General features: G+C 44.6%; 2 protein-coding genes across 2 annotated transcripts in view; both read right to left on the bottom strand.

Moving 5' to 3' along the window:
- The window catches only part of LOC132779354 (NACHT, LRR and PYD domains-containing protein 1b allele 2-like), a 214,964-nt gene that overhangs the window by 52,130 nt on the left and 142,049 nt on the right, over nucleotides 1-20,785 (bottom strand). The window lies entirely within an intron of this gene.
- Nucleotides 1-20,785, bottom strand: part of LOC132779267 (uncharacterized) — a 48,297-nt gene that overhangs the window by 15,148 nt on the left and 12,364 nt on the right. The window contains exons 2-10 of the mRNA XM_067469531.1: nucleotides 18,861-18,922; nucleotides 16,802-16,866; nucleotides 15,957-16,180; nucleotides 15,469-15,722; nucleotides 13,874-13,996; nucleotides 13,499-13,640; nucleotides 13,345-13,380; nucleotides 5,770-5,840; nucleotides 5,157-5,221 (exon numbers count right to left, since the gene is read on the bottom strand). Coding sequence (XP_067325632.1) covers nucleotides 5,157-5,221; nucleotides 5,770-5,840; nucleotides 13,345-13,380; nucleotides 13,499-13,640; nucleotides 13,874-13,996; nucleotides 15,469-15,722; nucleotides 15,957-16,180; nucleotides 16,802-16,866; nucleotides 18,861-18,922 — 1,042 coding nt within the window. The remainder of the gene's footprint in view (nucleotides 1-5,156; nucleotides 5,222-5,769; nucleotides 5,841-13,344; nucleotides 13,381-13,498; nucleotides 13,641-13,873; nucleotides 13,997-15,468; nucleotides 15,723-15,956; nucleotides 16,181-16,801; nucleotides 16,867-18,860; nucleotides 18,923-20,785) is intronic.

Here is a 20,785-nt window from a genome sequence, read left to right on the forward strand (position 1 = left end):
ATACTTGGAGGAATGAGGCCCACCACGTCCATCCTAGACCCCTGCCCATCCTGGCTTCTGAAGGAGGCCAGAGGGGGATTGGCTGAGTGGGTAACGGTGGTGGTTAATGCCTCCCTTCGGGAAGGCAAGATTCCAGCGAGCCTAAAACAGGCTATTATAAAGCCGCTGTTGAAAAAACCATCACTGGACCCCACTAAATTTGACAACTTTCGGCCTGTTTCCAATCTTCCCTTCTTGGGCAAAGTCATGGAAAGCGTGGTGGCCTCACAACTCCAGGTATTCTTGAGAGACACGGATTATCTGGATCCGGCACAGTCTGGTTTCAGACCGGGACATGGTACCGAGACGGTCTTGGTCGCCTTAGTGGATGATCTGCGCCGGGAGCTGGACAGGGGGAGTGTGTCCCTGTTGGTGCTCCTGGACCTCTCAGCGGCCTTCGATACCGTCGACCACGGTATCCTTCTGGGGCGCCTTGCGGAAATGGGTCTTGGGGGCACTGCTTTGCGGTGGCTCCAGTCATTTCTGGAGGGTCGTACCCAGAAGGTGTTATTGGGGGACACCTGTTCAACCCCACAGCCTTTGACCTGTGGGGTTCCACAGGGCTCTATATTGTCCCCCATGCTGTTTAATATCTACATGAAGCCGCTGGGTGAGATCATCCGGAGTTTCGGGGTGCGGTGTCATCTGTACGCAGATGATGTCCAGCTCTGTCACTCCTTTCCACCTGCTACTAAGGAGGCTGTCGAAGTCCTGAACCGGTGCCTGGCCGCTGTAACGGTCTGGATGAGGGCGAACAAACTGAAATTAAATCCAGACAAGACAGAGGTACTCCTGGTCAGTCGCAAGGCCGAGCAGGGTATAGGGTTACAGCCTGTGCTGGATGGGGTCGCACTCCCCTTGAAGGCGCAGGTTCGCAGCTTGGGTGTGATCCTGGACTCATCGTTGAGCCTGGATCCCCAGGTTTCAGCGGTGACCAGGGGAGCATTTGCACAGCTTCGGCTTGTGCGCCAGCTGCGCCCGTACCTTGGGAAGTCTGACTTGGCCACGGTGGTACACGCTCTGGTCACATCCCGTCTTGACTACTGCAACGCTCTCTACGTGGGGCTGCCCTTAAAGACGGCCCGGAAGCTTCAGCTCGTCCAGCGCGCGGCAGCCATGTTGTTAACAGGAGCAGGACGCAGGGAGCACACAACGCCCTTGTTGTTCCAGCTCCACTGGCTGCCGATTTGCTACCGGGCCCAATTTAAGGTGCTGGTGTTATCCTACAAAGCCCTAAACGGTTCCGGCCCAAAATACCTTACGGACCGCATCTCGGCCTACGAGCCCACAAGGACCTTGAGATCATCTGGGGAGGCCCTTCTCTCGATCCCGCCTGCCTCACAGGCACGTCTAGCGGGGACGAGAGAGAGGGCCTTCTCGGTGGTGGCCCCCCGGCTGTGGAACTCCCTCCCTGCTGACATCAGACAGGCGCCCTCCCTCATGGCCTTTCGTAAGGGCCTGAAGACGTGGCTCTTCGAGCAGGCTTTCAACTGAGTGCTATGTTACTGGAAATGACAACCGGAATGAATTTACGACTACGAGATTGATTATGATTCCATAATATGACGCAGCGGATTTTTAGTGTAATTTAAATGTTGTGTATTAGTGATGTTAGTTTGTTGTCCTGATTGCTTTGTAAAGTGTCTTTTTGTATTGTACACCGCCACGAGTCGCCCTAGGGCTGAGAGCGGCGGTTAATAAATGCAAGAAATAATAATAATAAATAATGTGGCGCCAGAATCCCACCAATCCAGCCCAAACACATCTGAATGCCTTCTTAAGGTCCTACGGTGTGGCAATAACGGCGGCTCAGAAAACATTCATTACAGCCAATATTGCATCCGCGAAGAATCATCCAGCTGAGCTTTTCCAAGTTGTCAGGGGTCTGTTAAATCCGCCAAAAAGCGAGGCCTCGGATAACTCGGTGGCTCACTGTGAAGCATTTGCTCGATTCTTCGCTGATAAAATTGAGCGGATTCGGTCGGGTTTTGACGTCATGTTAACGGCAGTCTCTGGGGATATAACAGGAGCATCTGCTTGTCCAGTTTTGTTGGATTCTTTTCAATTGGTTCAGCTTGAGGATGTGGACAGGATCCTTGGAGAGGAGCGACCTACCACATGCATCCTAGACCCCTGCCCATCCTGGCTGATAAAAGAAGCCAGAGGGGGTTTGGCAGAGTGGGTGAAGGTGATGGTTAATGCCTCCTTACAGGAAGGGAAGTTTCCAGCGAGCTTAAAACAAGCTATTATAAAACCGCTGTTGAAGAAACCATCACTGGATCCCACTCAATTCGACAACTATCGGCCAGTTTCCAATCTCCCCTATTTGGGCAAAGTCATGGAACGTGTGGTGGCAACACAACTCCAGGGGTTTCTGGTAGACACTGATTATCTAGATCCGGCACAGTCTGGCTTTAGGCCGGGACATGGAACTGAGACAGCCTTGGTCGCCTTGGTAGATGATCTTCGCCGGGAGCTTGACAGGGGGAGTGTTAGTTCTGCTGGACCTCTCAGCGGCCTTCGATACCATCGATCATGGTATCCTTCTGGGGCGCCTCATGGACATGGGGCTCGGGGGTACTGCTCTGCGGTGGCTCCGATCCTTCCTTGAGGGACGGTCCCAGAAGGTGTTACTGGGTGACACCTGCTCAGCCCCACAGCCGTTGTTGTGTGGAGCCCCACAGGGTTCAATTCTGTCCCCGATGTTATTTAACATCTACATGAAGCCGCTGGGGGAGATCATCCGGAGTTTCGGAATGAGATGTTATCTCTATGCAGATGATGTCCAAATCTGTCACTCCTTTCCACCTGTCACCAAGGAGGCTGTCCAAACCTTGAACCGGTGCTTGGCTGCTGTGTCGGACTGGATGAGAGCTAACAAACTGAAAATGAACCCAGACAAGACAGAGGTCCTACTGGTCAGTCGTAAGGCCAAACAGGGTATAGGGTTACAGCCTGTGTTAGATGGGTCTTACACTCCCCCTGAAGACGCAGGTTCGCAGCTTGGGAGTGATCCTGGACTCATCGCTGAGCCTGGAACCCCAGGTCTCGGCGGTGGCCGGGAGAGCTTTTGCACAATTAAAACTTGTGCGCCAGCTGCGCCCGTACCTTGGGAAATTGGATCTGACCACGGTGGTCCACGCTCTTGTTACATCCCGATTGGATTACTGCAACACACTCTACGTGGGGTTGCCTTTGAAGACTGCTCGGAAACTCCAACTAGTCCAGCGGGAGGCAGCCAGATTGCTCACCGGAGAGGCATACAGGGAGCATACCACCCCCTGTTGTGTCAGCTCCACTGGCAGCCGATCCAATTCCAAGCACAATTCAAAGTGCTGGTTTTGACCTACAAAACCCTATACGGTTCCGGCCCAGTGTATCTGTCCGAACGGATCTCCCTCTACGTCCCACCTCGGAGTTTAAGATCTTCTGGGGAGGCCCTGCTCTCGACCCCGCCTCTATCACAAGTGAGGTTGGCGGAGACGAGGAGCAGGGCCTTCTCGGTGGTGGCCCCTCACCTGTGGAACTCACTCCCAGGGGAGATTAGACCAGCAACTTCCCTTTTTTCATTCAGAAAAATATTGAAGACCTGGATGTGGGACCAGGCTTTTGGACATTCTGGCAGCTAAAGAAAAGACCTTGATGATGGGCAGGAATTGACAGAATGGAATGGATTTATGGAACTCTGAACACTGAGCATGAGATTGTTTACTATTGTGTTATGTACTGATGATTTTAACCTGTTAACTGCTTAATTGCTTTTATGTATGTATGTATGTATGTATGTATATTTGACATAGGCATCAAATTGTGCCTTTTTTGTAAGCCGCCCTGAGTCCCCCCTCGGGGGTGAGAAGGGCGGGGTAGAAGTAACTGTAATAAATAAATAAAATAAATAAATTATTGATGTTTTTTAGAGCCTAGCTGCCTGGCTATCTGTCCAGACAGATTTAGTTGTGTACTTGTGACATGGTTCAATAGGGTATTATTCCTGGTGATACATGGCCACTTCTATTAGCCACCTGCATAACCTTGGCTCTCGGTATTTACATTCCCCTCAAGCACATCCATGTTCCAACAGCCACTAGTACGTTTTTGCCATTTACTAAACTCTACCCTTGCTGTCAGCATACACCCAATGAGGAACCGACATGTATAACCCAGCAACATCATCCTGTTGTTCCCGGGTACAAGTACATTACGAAACCTGTGTGCACAGATAGCCATACAAGGTCTGAGTAATTACAGTAATGATGACATTCTGTTCCAGGTTTGGAAGTGTCCATTCCTGTTTCATTGTGTACTACTTAATGTGAAAATACTTGTTGCACCCCAGGAACTTCATTTTTCTGCCACAAATTTCATTAAACAGGTGAAGGACAAAGTTCCTCTTCCTGGGAAAAAGTTTTTGTCATCTTCTTTTTAGGAACTGACCAATTAGGAACAAACTTCTCTGTGGTTGCCCCCTGACTTTGGAACACTCTCCCCAAAGACATTAGACTAGTACCCACGTTGGCAGTCTTTAGGAAGAGCTTGAAGACCTGGCTATACCGATGTTCCTTTCCAGAATAGGGAAACCCCAGCACTATGTCCCAAAAGCACTTTACTGGAGTTTAAGATTCTCTGCACATTGCACTTGCCCAGAAATCCAACATACCACCTGTCACACCCAGCACTTTTTAATCTGTACCCATCACTTGGCCTGGCCCTGGTTTTACTGTGTTATGGTGTAATGTTTGTTGTTATTGCTTATGTTTTTGATTTGCTTTGAATTGTATTGTTGTTGTTATGCTGTTGTTGTGTTGAGCCTTGGCCTTTGTAAGCTGCATCGAGTCCTTTGGAGATGCTAGCGGGGTACAAATAGTTTAATAATAATAATAATAATAATAATACCTGGGAACAAACCCAGATAAAAAAATCCTGTGATTTCCGATTTCAGGGACATACAGACATACAAATATCTGCGTATTTGGCCTCAAAATTGCGATATTCCTGCACCTGTAAATGTCAAGTTTTTTGCTTTTTGCAGTGATTGCTTCCACATTTTGAGGGAAAACAGACCAGAAAACAAAAAAACTTGAAAACCACTGGCCAAAAATAGATATTCATGTGCTCACCTGTACATATTGTAGCCCCCTTGAGGGTCCGAAACTGTTTCAGGTTGGATGCTTACTGCATGATTCTGTAACAAAACAGTCATCTTTGACGTAGCCATCTCATCTGAAGTTAGAGCAATTAACAGAGATCTTTTGGCCTGAGCTCCATCCCTTCCAGTCAGAAAAGGTTCCTCTATACGTGGTGTGGTCTGTGTTCATGGGACCCTAAGAGGCCACCCTCTGTCACACATCTAGAAACCCAACTCTATGAAGTGGGATCTAAGACGACTGGACACACCTTTATCTAACATGACAATTCATGCCATTGTTGGAGATGCAACAAGGTGCCCTTAAATAAAAGGGGACTACGTCACTTTTCTATTGGACGAAAGTGTTTGGATGGAGACTCAACAAAAAACACAAACTTTAAATGTGTTATAAATCAGCACTAATTACTAGCCTGGATGAGCCCAATGTAAATAAGTCCATGGAGGTGGTAGTGGGGGTTAGCTGGTGATAGTGAGCCTTCCCACAATGAGCTCTAAAGCTAAATCCCATAGCTCCCATTAAAAATGCATCTATCTGTGCATTACTCCCATACGCAATTAATATGGATCAGATGATTTCAGCTTACCCAAATTGGACAGCGACTGCATTTGAAAAATGGATTTAATTCTTCAGCGTTCTCCTCACATCTTCCTTTTTCTGCAAATAGGAGGGTACATTTAAATGACAGCTCTCTGCTCCATAATACTCTCTGCATAGTGGATAGTGACTAAACAGGAAGGTATGGGATGGAAACAGAGAATGTAAAGGATAGATTTTTGCTCATGATAAATTAATAGTTTACAATATCTTTCCATTACACTGTTTGTAAAGGGAAGGTGATGTTATCCTGTTGTAGAAGAAAAGGGGAGCTGGAGAAGGAATGCAAAATATCTTTTAACATGATTGTTATTGTCGTTATAATCTTCAAGAATTCCTTTTGTCTTCTTTACTATTTTACCAATATTAGTACATTAGTAAATGTCAATAAAACTGTTGTCACACCCTTGGAATGATTTTCTTCTTCACAGTGAGGGCCAAGAGGCAAAAGTTCACAGTATGGAGAAGATTGTTGATGTTAACCTCAAAAGCGAATCGATCTTCCAGTCAAATTTAGTAACATTTATTTTAGAAGTAAAAATGGAGCTTGCCTTTATGATGATTTACAAAGTCAGTGGAAGGGAAGATTTTTAGACGTGGGGCATCATAATGAAGAGAAACACTTAGAATCCCTAAATGTGGGATCAGCGTAATCCTATAAAGCTGGCCAGAACCTAGTCTTCGCCAGTGAGCCGTCAATAATTTGAACTACGATATATATATACTTGAGTATAAGACAACCCGAATATAAGCTGAGGCACCTAATTTTAGCACCAAAAAAATGAGAAAACTTATTGATTCGAGTATAAGCCAAGGGTGGGAAATTCAGCATCTACTGGTAAATTTCAAAATAAAAATAGATACCAATAAAATCACATTAATTAAGGCATCAGTAAGTTAAATGTTTTTGAATATTTACATATAGCTGTAATTTAAGATAAGACTGTCCAACTGATTAAACCATTATTCTAACCTTCTTTAATGTAAATGTGCTTACGTATCCTTCCAATATTAATAGAGTAAAATAATAAATGTAATAATAACAATAATAAATAGAATAAAATAATAAAGGTAATAATAATAATAATAGAGTAAAATAATAAATGTAATAGAAATAATAACAGCAGAGTAAAATAATAAATAGCCATGACTCGACTATAAGCCATGGCAGGGCTTTTTCAGTTTTAAAAGGGCTGAAAAACTCAGCTTATACGCGAGCACAAGCTGTGGCATGTTCAGCTTTTTCATGCAACAATTACTCAATTACATCTGTCCCAAGTGTAAACAGATCACTCACATGGAACACAGGATCCAACAACTTGAGGACCGTATTAAGACCCTTAAGGACATTCAGGAACTTGAGCTGTTCTTAGACACCACACAGCACGCTGTCTTAGACGCGCAGCCCATATCACACCAACAATATGGGGAGGCTCAAGAGGAGAACACCTCAGACGTGGACAACCCTCAGGCTTGGAGGAATGTCACCCTTAGAAAGAGACATAGGACACGGAAGCCTCTTCAGAATACTTCTGCTCAGCTGCAGTTACATAATAGATTCCAAATTCTCACACAACTATCACTTGATCAAGAAATACAACATATTGGGGAAGACCAGAATGGCTTGGATACTGATCAGTGGCTCATCCTTGATCAGTGTGCGGGGGATAGCCCTGACTGGGACAGCACTTCACAACATTCACACTTACACAATCGTGCAGGTGTACCATCCCCAACCATAGATCAGGAACACATACAGGAGAACGATAGGCTCTTGGACGAATCTCAATGGATTGTCCTTGACGAATGCACCGGGGATGTCGAGGAGGAAGACAACACTTTACACCTCCACAATTCACATCAACAGGATCACTTTTCTGGGGACCTACACACTACATTGCACAAAAGGGACCCTGCCAATCCTGAAAGTAAACGGGTCTTGGTAGTAGGCGACTCCCTCCTTAGAGGAACGGAAGCCGTCATTTCCAGACCGGATGGGATGGCTTAAGAAATATGCTGCCCACTGGGGGCAAAAATACACCATATCACTCAGAGGCTCACCAGGGTCCTCAAGCCCCATCACCGTCCTCCCCTCATGTTGATTCATGTAGGAACCAATGATACTGCTAGGCATATTTTTCAAAAGATCATAAATGATTTTCGAGCTCTCGGAAGAAAGCTAAAACAATGTCATGTACAAGTGGTCTTTTCATCCCTCTTCCCAGTCATAAGACACGGTCCTACAAGGGCCAGAAAAATAGTACAGGTCAATAACTGGCTTAGAAAATGGTGTCAGGAGGAACACTTTGGCTTCCTCGGCCATGGCCTGCTTTTCCAAGAGGATGGCCTACTGGCAAGGAATGGGGTGCATCTCACACAAGTAGGAAAACAGACTCGCAAACCTCATTAGGCGCACTTTAAACTAGGTCCACCGGGGGAGGGGAACATCAGCCTTGTGAACACTACTTTACCCACAATTTCAGGGAACTGCCAGAAAGCTAAATGGAGGGCTGCACAAACACAACGAGGACCAAGTTCCAAAAGCACAATAATCCCAATTAAACAGCTCGGGGGAAGATCTCAGGGGCTCACATGTCTTTACACTAATGCACAGAGCATGGGAAATAAACAAGATGAACTCCAACTTTTAGCGCAACACCACAAATATGATATCATAGGCATCACTGAAACCTGGTGAGATGACTCCTATCGCTGGAATGTAGACATGGAGGACTATAACCTCTTTCACAGAAACCGAACAAAGGGGAGAAGAGGCGGAGTAGCCTTATATATCAAAAACTGTTATGCTGCAGAAGAGATGCAAGACAGCAATCCAGGAAACCAGCTTGAAAGCAACTGGATAAGAATCAAGGGAACTGGGACTCAAAAAGATGTCGTTGTAGGTGTCTACTACAGACCTCCAAGCCAGGAGGAAGAACTTGATGAAGTCTTCTGCCAACAGTTGACCAAACAGGCACAGAGAAGAGATGTAGTAGTCATGGGCTATTTCAACTATCCCGATATCTGCTGGAAAACAAACTTGGCCAAGAGTACAAGGTCCAACAAATTCCTTGCTTGCCTTGCAGACAATTTCATGGTCGAGAAGGTAGAAGAGGCAACAAGGAGGTCAGCTACTCTTGACCTCATCCTAATGAATGCGGAGGACCTGATCGATGCGGTTGAAGTGGTCAGATCCTTAAGGGCAAGTGACCATGTGCTCCTGCAATTTGAGGTACAAAGGAAGGCCAAAACCAATACAAGTCAAACTCGCATTTTGGACTTTAGGAGAGCTGATTTCCGAAAAATGAAGGAAATACTGAGCGGCATTCCGTGAACACAGATACTAAAAGACAAGGGAGTTATGGATGGATGGGAATTTCTCAAGAATGAAATACTCAAGGCGCAATTGCAAACCGTGCCAACAAAGAGAAAAAATAGGACAAGTGCAAAGAAGCCAGAATGGATGTCCAAAGAACTTCTAACTGTGCTAAGACGCAAAAGAGACATACACAAGAAGTGGAAAAAGGGAGAAATCACTAAAGAAGTATTCAAACAAATAGCCAACACCTGTAGGGAAAAGGTCCATAAGGCTAAAGCACAAAACGAGCTCAGGCTTGCCAGGGACATTAAAAATAATAAAAAGGACTTCTTTTCTTATGCCAATAGAAAAAGGAAAAACAAGGAGGCGATAGGGCCTCTTCGAGGAGAAGATGGGGCAGTGCTGACAGGGGATAGGGAAAAGGCAGAACTACTTAATGCCTTCTTTGCCTCGGTCTTCTCACAAAAAGAAAGTCATCTTCAACCTCAGCAAGATGGAGTGGGTGAGGGATTTGAGGGCATTCAACCCCAAATTGGGAAAAAAGTCATCCAGGAATACCTGGCCGCTCTAAATGAGTTCAAGTCCCCAGGACCAGATCAACTACACCCAAGAGTACTGAAGGAACTAGCGGAAGTCATTTCGGAACCATTGGCAATCATCTTTGAGAGTTCTTGGAGAACGGGAGAAGTTCCAGCAGATTGGAGGAGGGCCAATGTGGTCCCAATCTTCAAGAAGGGAAAAAAGGATGACCGTCCGGTCAGCTTCACATCAATATCAGGCAAGATTCTGGAAAAGATTGTCAAGGAAGTGGTCTGCAAGCACTTAGAAACAAATGCGGTCATCGCTAATAGTCAACATGGATTTATCAAAAACAAGTCATGCCAGACTAATCTGATCTCTTTTTTAAAATGGAGTTACAAGCTGGATAGATGCGGGGAACGCTGTGGATGTCGCGTACCTGGATTTCAGTAAGGCCTTCGACAAGGTCCCCCATGACCTTCTGGCAAGGAAACTAGTCAAATGTGGGCTAGGCAAAACTACGGTGAGGTGGATCTGTAATTGGTTAAATGGATGAACCCAGAGGGTGCTCACCAATGATTCCTCTTCATCTTGGAAAGAAGTGACGAGTGGAGTGCCGAGTCCTGGGCCCGGTCCTATTCAACATCTTTATTAATGACTTGGATGAAGGGCTAGAAAGCATGATCATCAAGTTTGCAGACAACACCAAATTGGGAGGGATAGCCAATACTCCAGAGGACAGGAGCAGGATTCAAAACGATCTTGACAGATTAGAGAGATGATTGGCCAAAACTAACAAAATGAAGTTCAACAGTGACAAATGCAAGATACTCCACTTAGGCAGAAAAAATGAAATGCAAAGATACAGAATGGGGGGCAATGCCTGGCTCAAGAGCAGTACGTGTGAAAAAGATCTTGGAGTCCTTGTGGATAACAAGTTAAACATGAGCCAACAATGTGATGTGGCGGCAAAAAAAGCCAATGAGATTCTGGTCTGCATCAATAGGAGCATAGTGTCTAGATCTAGGGAAGTAATGCTACCCCTCTATTCCGTTTTGGTTAGACCACACCTGGAATATTGTGTCCAATTCTGGGCACCACAATTGAAGAGAGATACTGACAAGCTGGAATGTGCCCAGAGGAGGGCGACTAAAATGATCGGGGGTCTGGAGAACAAGCCCTATGAGGAGCGGCTTAAGGAGCTGGGCATGTTTAGCCTGAAGAAGAGAAGGCTGAGAGGAGATATGATAGTCATGTATAAATATGTGAAAGGAAGCCACAGGGAGGAGGGAGCAAGCTTGTTTTCTGCTTCCTTGGAGACTAGGACGCAGAACAATGGCTTCAAACTACAAGAGAGGAGATTCCAGCTGAACATGAGGAAGAACTTCCTGACTGTGAGAGCCGTTCAGCAGTGGAACTCTCTGCCCCGGAGTGTGGTGGAGGCTCCTTCTTTGGAAGCATTTAAACAGATGCTGGATGGCCATCTGTCAGGGTTGATTTGAATGCAATATTCCTGCTTCTTGGTAGGGTGTTGGACTGGATGGCCCATGAGGTTTCTTCCAACTCTTTGATTCTATGATTCTATGAGTATATATGGTACATTTTATTTATATGGCCACCAGTTGCTCCAGAGGAAGATAAAGGCCTGCTTCAAAAATTAGAAACAGGAAAAGCCCCAGGTGAGTACATGCTCCCACCTGAATTGTTTAAATGCAACATCACCTGGTGTGCTTCTATCCTGGCCAAACTGTTTACACATATCAACTAGACAGGAATCATACCAAATGGATGGAAGACTAGTATAATTGTCCCACTATATAAAAAGGGCAACAGAACTGACCCTCACAATTACAGACCTGTTAGTATGCTGGACATCATGTGAAAGATCTATGGTAGGTTTTTGTTAAATAAATTACATAGCTGGGCAGAGGAGAATAATATCATTGCAGAGGAACAGGCTGGATTTCGACAAGGCAGAAGCACAATAGACCATGTTTTGTGCTTTTACAAAACAGTCTGAAGAAACCAAAGGGATGCCTATATGCTGCATTTGTGGATTTTACCTCGGCTTTTGATTCAATTGACAGACAGCGTTTGTGGGCAAAGTTGGCAAATACTAATGTGGATGGACGAATGCTGTCATTGTTTGTGTATTTATTTTGGAATTTCTACCTTGCTTTTCTACAATGGGCCCAAGGCGGCTTACAAGATCACATCCTGTAGTGACACCGTGGTGCCGCTAGGGGGCAACGTTGGCAAGCCACACTGCCCTGGGCACGCACACACGGTTTCTATCCCCCCTGACCATATAGGGACATCACCTTGAGGGCAGGAAAGATTACATCACCTGTAGCTGACCTCACCGGCAACCAATCACCTCGCCATTATGTAATCACCCACTGTCGCTAGGCAGACTTTGTTGAAGAGCACCAGAACCTATATAAGCTTTGCTTGGGCAACAATAAAAAAGTCATCATCATTCACTTCTATACCCTGTCTCCGCCTGGTCATTATTGCATCCCGACAACATCCTAACATCAACCATATCAATACTATATATAAATAAGACATAAAAATAGAAAAGCCTTAAAATAGTAGAACTATCAAATAGATAACCATAATAGCAGGACTCAATAAAAAGCTTTGTTAAACAGGAAGGTCTTCACTCCTTTTCTGAAGGACATCAAGGAGAGGGCTGCTCTAATTTCTTCTGGCAGCTCATTCCATAATTTAGAAGAACATACCTTCTCTAGTGATTTTTAAATGTGGGTTGTTCTTTAGCTGTTTGGAGGGGAGGGTATTCTTGCTGAATCTGCTCGCTCTAAAACCAAAGACCCGTTTCATTTTTTGTTTTTGATATATAAAGTATATAGACAATAATATAGGAAGATATGTGTTTGTGGTTGAAAATATGAAGACAACAATTTCTTACTGCACAAGTATCTTTGGAGAACAAATGAGGACTATAATACAAATTGACAAATATCAGAAGTGGGGATCAGCAGAGGCTTAAGCTTTTGCATGAAAGAGCACAGTTTCTAGATAAACTGGTTAAAAGCAGAATTTGTCAGTTTCAAAGACAATAGTTAGAAAGGAAAAAACTAAGAAAATGAAAGAACAAGGAGGTTTTTTGTGTGTGTCAGAAATGACTTGAGAAACTGCAAGTGTGAGAAAACTGGCCATCTGCAAGGACATTGCCCAGGGGACACCCAGATGTTTGATGTTTTACCATCCTTGAGGGAGGCTTATCTCATGTTGCTGCACGGAGAGCTGGAGTTGACAGAGGGAGCTCAACCCACTCTTGCTGGATTCAAATAACTGATCTGTTGGTCAACAATCCTGCTGGCACAAGGGTTTAACCCATTGTAACACTGAGGGCTCCAAGGAGTTGTTTTCAGAAAAGAAAATGAGAAGTTTTGAAGCCCTGCACTATACATTCAATATGTGATCCATGGCTTTGATGAAATGAAGCAATGAAGAAAACATGTCTTGCTGAAAGACCTCTCTGAGCTTCCTCGGTGGACAAGGAGAGCTGTGCTTCTTACTGGTGGAGAAGGGAAGAGAGAAGGAGGAAATTCTCACTTGATGCAAAATCTTGACCAATGCGCTCCAAGGCCAAATCAAGACTGTAATTGACCTTCCAGAGCTAGTGGGTTGGGGAGAGTCCCTCACACAATCACGTTTTGCATCTTCAAGCACAAGAGATACCCACAGAGCCTGACTCACCTATCATGGGATGGAAATCAGCATGTATCGATTCCTCTGAAATGAAAAAGGAAAAGGAGAGCGTTAGAGAGAAAAATCTGGGTGAAATAGTTTTCTGAATACCAAATTCCATACTTTGGATCAATTATGAATTCCTCCCTTGGTCAAAGCTCACCCTGTTTAATGAAGGCCTTCCATACTAAATCATTTGTGTCGTCTTCGAGCAGGACAAGTTCTAGTACATCTTCCATGAACTCTAGATATAATTCAAGGTATTGAATATGTCTATCTGTAGGTGGATATTTAAACTGCAGTTTCTGTGGAAGTGAGAGTTCAGAGTGTATCAATATTGTTTCACTCACAGCTTTTTAAATAGCTCAGCTTTTCCTCTTAATAAAACACTATTGCATTTTTGATTGGGAAGAACCTGGGCCAAAATCTGTATGAATAAAAAATAATCCCTTTATATAATATATATAACTGAATCCTAAACTGGTAGCAATGCAAAGTTGTTATGATGGCAAAACTTATCATTGTCTCTGAATCTCACCTTTGGATAGATGGAGAAACTAGGTGTGCTTTTCAGAACGACGTGGGAGCCAATAATCAGAGGCTGCATGGTCTGGGGTGGATTTTGAACTTTATGAGACAGTAATTCATGCTCATGGACAGCCTGGGAAGGGAGAACAAGATCAGTTTTGAGACATGCAGAGAGACACTAAGGTCCGAAGAGACTGTTCTGGTGTTGCAAATGTGTCCTTGTAGAGTGGTGAAGAGAGAAGCTCTTCAGAGCATACAAGGTTGCTGAAGTGCTTGATCAGCTTAGTACATGAGCTGAACCTTAACTACTCCTGGACTTTTGGTCTGTTTTACTGGAAGATTTCACCAACTCAAAAACGTAACCATTCTTGCATGATTTTGCTTTTTGTATCTTCATTTCTGAGAACCCAGATGCTTTACCAATTCTGCCTACTCTCGGCAAAGCATCGAATAGCTATGCATGTTGACTTCAGGGACTTTACACTTAGATGTAGAGTATATGGCTCAGTGTAGCATAGGTCAACATGTATCCAGATATGGACCTATGCTACACTGAGCCATATACTCACTTGAGATGTTGGACCGAGACCATTGTGCATTATAAAATTACATCTGAACTGTGAAAATCATTCTTCAATTCTTCCCCCAACTCTTTTCTATTACTTCCTTCTCTGGAAAAAGCATTTTACCTTCTCCAGCTATTCAAATATGGAATGAATCTGGAGCCATTTTCAAATAAATGGCTCCAGATTGTGCCATATTTGTGGCACCATCAAAATGGAATATGTTAGCAAACCAGCCCCATGGCAGGCGTAGCAGTGGCAACCCGAGACAGAGCACTCCGGTGAGCAACTGGCCATCATTGGACTCCTTTCTTCATGTCAGCACCTAATTGTCCAGTCATGATATTGATATTGTTTTAAAAATGCTTGTTTGTGTTGATGTGTTGTTGCTAATTTTATTTTATTATGTTTGTTTTAATCTGTATGTTTTTGGCTTGTCCCCTTGTAAGCTGCCCCAAGTCTCTTCAGGGAGATAGTGGCATGGTATAAAATAAAGATAGATAGATAGATAGATAGATAGATAGATAGATAGACATCTGCATAACTTGGAGAAGATTGGGGTTAAAGGAGAAGTCTAATACAGCAACAAGAAACAAAGCTGTCTGCATGATTTGGAAAGGATTCTAATATAGCAACAAGAAACCACATAGGTAAGTGACATCTCCTTTCCTTGTCATACAAAGCATGGGCAAAGTGGGATGGTGACACTGGCCCATGTGAATAGCAGGGCCTACTTTGAACCCCCAACAACTCTACTACAGAACTTTTGAGGATTGAGTTTACAGGAAGTGTGGTTCTTGTTGGAGACTTAGCTGTGAGAAGACACTGGCTACATGTTCCACTAAAGACCAATACACTTTCCAGCAGAAGCTACCTATTCAATACGTTCACAGCTCTTACTTCTGAACTACCAATCTCTGATATTTGAAATCACTTTCAGAGAAACTACCACAATAACATAACCTGATGCAACATTCTTCCTGCCATCCAGTATGATCTACTTAATTTGGAACATCGAGGAAAGTTAGAGGTTCCCAGTCACCTGTTTTAGGGAAGAGTCATTGGGAATGAGATAGAAGCGTAATGTTATGTATCCGTTTCTATGTTCATGATACAGCAGAGTTACTGCATGAGCTTTGATCTTTCCTTCAAACCATGACTTCTTGAGAACAGCTCCACAAGGACAGGGTATGAAATTCTTCAATTCCACATGATATGGCCCCACTGAGTCTGGTTTCTCCAAGCTCATCCCCTTTTCACCAAAATGTGCCAGATAGATTTCAGAACAGCCTTTACCTGCCAAAGGAATACACAGGAAGCCTATTTCAGCAAAGCATCAGGCTCAGGACATTATAAGTTGGTATTAAAATCAGTACAAATGAGTTAATTTTAAAAATTACTATTCTAAGCTGGTATATGAAACTGGGCTTTTACTAGGAAATCTGCCAGGATGCAACGATTAGTAGGTTCTCCTCTTTCATATTCCTCCAGTTATACTGATGTATATTCAAATTTTGTGCCCTGTTCTACCTTCAAGACAAAGAAAGTGAGGAAAGTGAACGGATGCCACAGCCTCTTCGGGATCTGCGTGGATGTTGAGCAAAGGGCCAACGATATCCCACTGCATTCTATGTTCCTCATTGAGATTCTGCGACCATGAATCAAAGTAGTAGGTGAGAGCGACAGGAGCGTTCACATCAAATATCAGACCAGTTACACAGCAGCGGAAGGAACCAGCTTTGGTGCAATTCAATCTGAAAACAATAAAAAGAAGCACAAGAGGGAAAGGGACTTAGAACAGGAATCTGTGTAGCTTTCTATGCCATCTCACTGGATAATTTTTGCAAGGGATTTGACGTGCTCTAGGATCACATTGCAACTTATACAAAAGGTTAATCTGCTTCTCACCAAAATCTATTCAGTAGAACTTCAGCACTACTTGAATTACCTGTTTCTTGGTTTATTTGCACGAGACACATCTAAGCAAGAAACTGACATGTTAGGTTTTGCCAGGTATACAGTTATCTGAGCCCAGAGAGGAACCTCAACCCTGTCCTCTACCAGACTAGAAGAAAAGGCCAATGAAAGGTGTAAAGCAGAGGTGGGTAAAATACAACCTGTAGGCTGCATGCAAAATGCCTCTAGAACATGGCCATACAGCCCGGAAAAACCTACAACAACCCAAAATATTTTGTTTTGTCCCAAAATTCCTTTTTAGGGCCTGGAAGGAGTCCTGTCTTCATTGTTATGTGGTCACTAAGGAACCCAGGTAAACTGAACATATTCTGAATGGAAGACATTCAATGCAGAAAACATACCAGAAAGATAAAAAGTTTGAAAACCACTGGTCAAAGACAAATGTTCAAGGTGCTTACCTGTATATATCATAGCCCTCTTTATGGTCCGAAAGCCATTCAGGTTGAATTTTTATTGTAAGATCCTGTAACACAATAGTCCTCATTGACACAGCCTTCTCATCTGAATTTAGAGCAATCTTGTTCCCACACCAGAGATCTCTTGACCTGAGCCCCATCCCTCTTAATTAGAAAAGGTTCTGCTGCACCCATGGTCAGCATCCACATGACCAGGCCTGTAGCCGGTGGTGGTGATTGTGGTGTTAGGGGTTCAACCCTCTAACCCAAAATTTTTCAGGTTATAAAAAAACCTGGTTTACTCATGAATTTTAACTGGTTAACAATTCCCTATGCTAAGTCTATGAGACGCAAAAAAATTAGGAATCCCTCCACAACTGCAAGCACTATCTCAAGCAAATAGTGACAATTTATTCAAACTGTCATTACTTGCAGCAATAACCGATGTAGCGAAGCAACCAAGTTGGGGGGGGGGGGTGTTGAATGCTCTCATTAAGGAGACCAGACTTGGTGGAGGTGGTTGACAAGGGCGGAGCTGCAGGCTATTGAAGGCTGCTCTGCCCCCTGCTGTGCTCTTTGCTTCAGCGTGAGCTAAGAGGCACGTTTCAACCCCCCCCCCCACCTGAAATTTTCAACTCCCCCCCAAAACTTTCAACCCCACTGAATTTTTTTTCTGGCTACGGCCCTGCACATGACCCTAAGAGCCCAACTTCTGCTACACATCTAGAAATGCAGTTGTGGGTGGGGTATATAAAACTTTGTTTTATTGTTTTAATTAATGCTATATGTATTGGTTTTAATGATTGTTTTGTATTTGATTTTGTTATTTTATTGTAATTGTGATGTAGCAGTCTTTCACTATTACTAATGTAAGCTGTCCTGAGTCCCCCTTCAGGGGTAGAGAAGAGACGGGGTACAAATGCCAGAAACAAATTAAAAAATAAATGAAAAGACTGGACACACTTACATCTAACATGACAATTCATGCCATGCCTGGGGAAGCAACAAGAAGCTAACATGTCACCTTTCTATTGGAGTTATTTTCTTAAAATGGAGAATGTTTGGATGGGTACTCAACAAGATACACCAAGGTTTTAACTATGTGTTAATATATGCTGTTATAGACGTGGAATGACCTGCCCCATTTCTTGAGGTTGGCTCTGCATCTTGTGGTGCCAGAGCGCAGTCTGTTCAGCGCCTTCCAAGTCGCCCAGTCCTCTGTGTGCCCAGGAGGGAGTCTCTCATTTGGTATCAGCCATTGGTTGAGGTTCTGGGTTTGAGCCTGCCACTTTTGGACTCTTGCTTGCTGAGGTGTTCCAGCAAGTGTCTCTGTAGATCTTAGAAAACTATTTCTAGATTTAAGTCGTTGACGTGCTGGCTGATACCCAAACAGGGGATGAGCTGGAGATGTCTTTGCCTTGGTCCTTTCACTATTGGCTGCTACTTCCCGGCGGATGTCAGGTGGTGCAATACCGGCTAAGCAGTGTAATTTCTCCAGTGGTATAGGGCGCAGATACCCCGTGATAATGCGGCATGTCTCATTAAGAGCCACATCCACTGTTTTAGTGTGGTGAGATGTGTTCCACACTGGGCATGCGTACTCAGCAGTAGAGTAGCACAGCGCAAGGGCAGATGTCTTCACTGTGTCTGGCTGTGATCCCCAGGTTGTGCCAGTCAGCTTTCGTATGATATCGTTTCTAGCACCAACTTTTTGCTTGATGTTCAGGCAGTGCTTCTTGCAGGTAAGAGCACGGTCCAGAGTGACTCCCAGGTATTATGGTGCGCTGCAATGCTCCAATGGGATTCCTTCCCAGGTGATCCTCAGAGCTCGGGATGCTTGTCTGTTCTTGAGATGAAAGGCACATGTCTGTGTTTTAGATGGATTAGGGATCAGTTGGTTTTCCCTGTAATAGGTAATAGATGGTGGGGTAGGGAAGTGGTAGTAATACTTTCCACAATGAGCTTGAAACCTAAACCCTCTAGCCCCCCCCCACCCCACCCCAATTGAAATGTATTACTCCTGCAAGTGGTTAATATGAATCAGATGGTTTCTGCTGCTTACCTCACTTGGACACTGAGTGCATTTGAAAAATTCATCATCGTTCTCCTCCCATCTTTCTTTCTCTGTAAGTTGAGACATACAATTAAATGACAGCTTCTCACTCCATAACATTTCTTGCATAATGGATGGACATTATGCAACATTAGATCAGCCCCCTCCTTCCTAGCCTTCACATGGAGAGTAAAAACCTGGCTTTGGGGTCAGACTTTTGGGGAATAGCTTTACTTACTAAATGGGAAGGTGAGAAATGGAAACAAAACATGTTGAAAATAGATTTTTTTTCAAGAAGAAATTAAGGTTTCAAGGTGCCCACTTCCCTATCTATCCCAAAGGATTCCCAGGTCCTCCAGTCCCATCCTAGGAACTTGTGGAAGGGGGATCCCTTTTCCCAGCAGGGGATAGGATGCCTGGAGTTAAAGTGTCCTTTAACATTTCCCTAACCTCAGAGCCACGGTTGTGATGTATTTCCATTATTCCCAGTTTGCATGGTGGAAAATCAGTGGTGGATTATCAACAGTGATGGGAGTTGCTGTACAATAAGATCTGAGGACCCATACTGGGTAAAAGCTGTGGTACTCCTTCTCTAGCAACATTAGATCAGCCCCCTCCTTCCTAGCCTTCACATGGAGAGTAAAAACCTGGCTTTGGGGTCAGACTTTTGGGGAATAGCTTTACTTACTTACTTACTTACTTACTTAGGCGATCCCTCGTTGGACGAGTAAAATGGTCTTCCATGATGAGTATTCTTGTGGATTCGTAGGTGGCTGTGGAGCCTCATTCTTGACCCTCATCTTCTCCCACAGTGAAGTCATTGGTTTCCAGGTGGAAGGCGGTCCCGGTCAGGGTTGGCTTGACGCGCTTTCCTCCTGGCACGTTTCTCTCTTTCACCCTCCACTCGTGCCTTCTCGAATTCTGCAGCACTGCTGGTCACAGCTGATCTCCAGCTGGAGCGCTCAAGGGCCAGGGCTTCCCAGTTCTCAGTGTCTATGCCAGAGATTTTAAGGTTGGCTTTGAGGCCATCTTTAAATCTCTTTTCCTGTCCACCAACGTTCTGTTTTCTGTTCTTAAGTTCAGAGTAGAGTAACTGCTTTGGGAGACGGTAGTCAGGCATCCGGACAACGTGGCCAGTCCAGCGGAGTTGATGGCAGAGGACCATCGCTTCAATGCTGGTGGTCTTTGCGTCTTCCAGGATGCTGACGTTTGTCCGCTTGTCTTCCCAAGAGATTTGCAGGATTTTCCGGAGGCAGCGCTGATGGAATCGTTCCAGGAGTTGCATGTGATGTCTGTAGACAGTCCACGTTTCGCAGGCATATAGCAGGGTTGGGAGGACAATAGCTTTATAGACAAGCACCTTACTATCCCTACGGATGTCCCGGTCCTCAAACACTCTCTGCTTCGTTCGGGAAAATGCTGTACTCGCAGAGCTCAGGCGGTGTTGTATTTCGGTGTCGATGTTGACTTTGGTGGAGAGGTGGCTGCCAATGTCCACTGTTCCTCTGGAGGGGCGGAAGCCGTTCTGGGATTCTGGGAGGGTGTCTGCTGAGAGGGGTAGAAGGCGGTTTGCAAGGATTCTTGCGAGGATTTTCCCAGCGGGGGTTAGAAGGGAGATACCTCGATAGTTTCCGCAATCTGTTCTTTCCCCTTTTTTGAAGAGGGTGATGATGGTGGCATCTTTGAAGTCTGCTGGGATTTTCTCGGTCACCCACACTTTTTCTATGAGCTGGTGGAGTTGGTGTGTCAGCTCAGGTCCTCCCTCTTTAAAGATTTCAGCAGGGATTCCATCCGGTCCGCTGGCTTTGTTATTCTTTTGTTGGCTGATGGCATTGCTGACTTCTTCCAAACTAGGCAGTGCTGCAAGCTCATCCCTGGTTTGTTGTTGCGGGATTTGTGAGAGGACCTCTTCGGCCACATTGGAGCTGCGGTTC

Source organism: Anolis sagrei, chromosome 6, assembly GCF_037176765.1.
Source record: "Anolis sagrei isolate rAnoSag1 chromosome 6, rAnoSag1.mat, whole genome shotgun sequence".
In the NCBI taxonomy this organism is placed as follows: Eukaryota; Metazoa; Chordata; class Lepidosauria; order Squamata; family Dactyloidae; genus Anolis; species Anolis sagrei.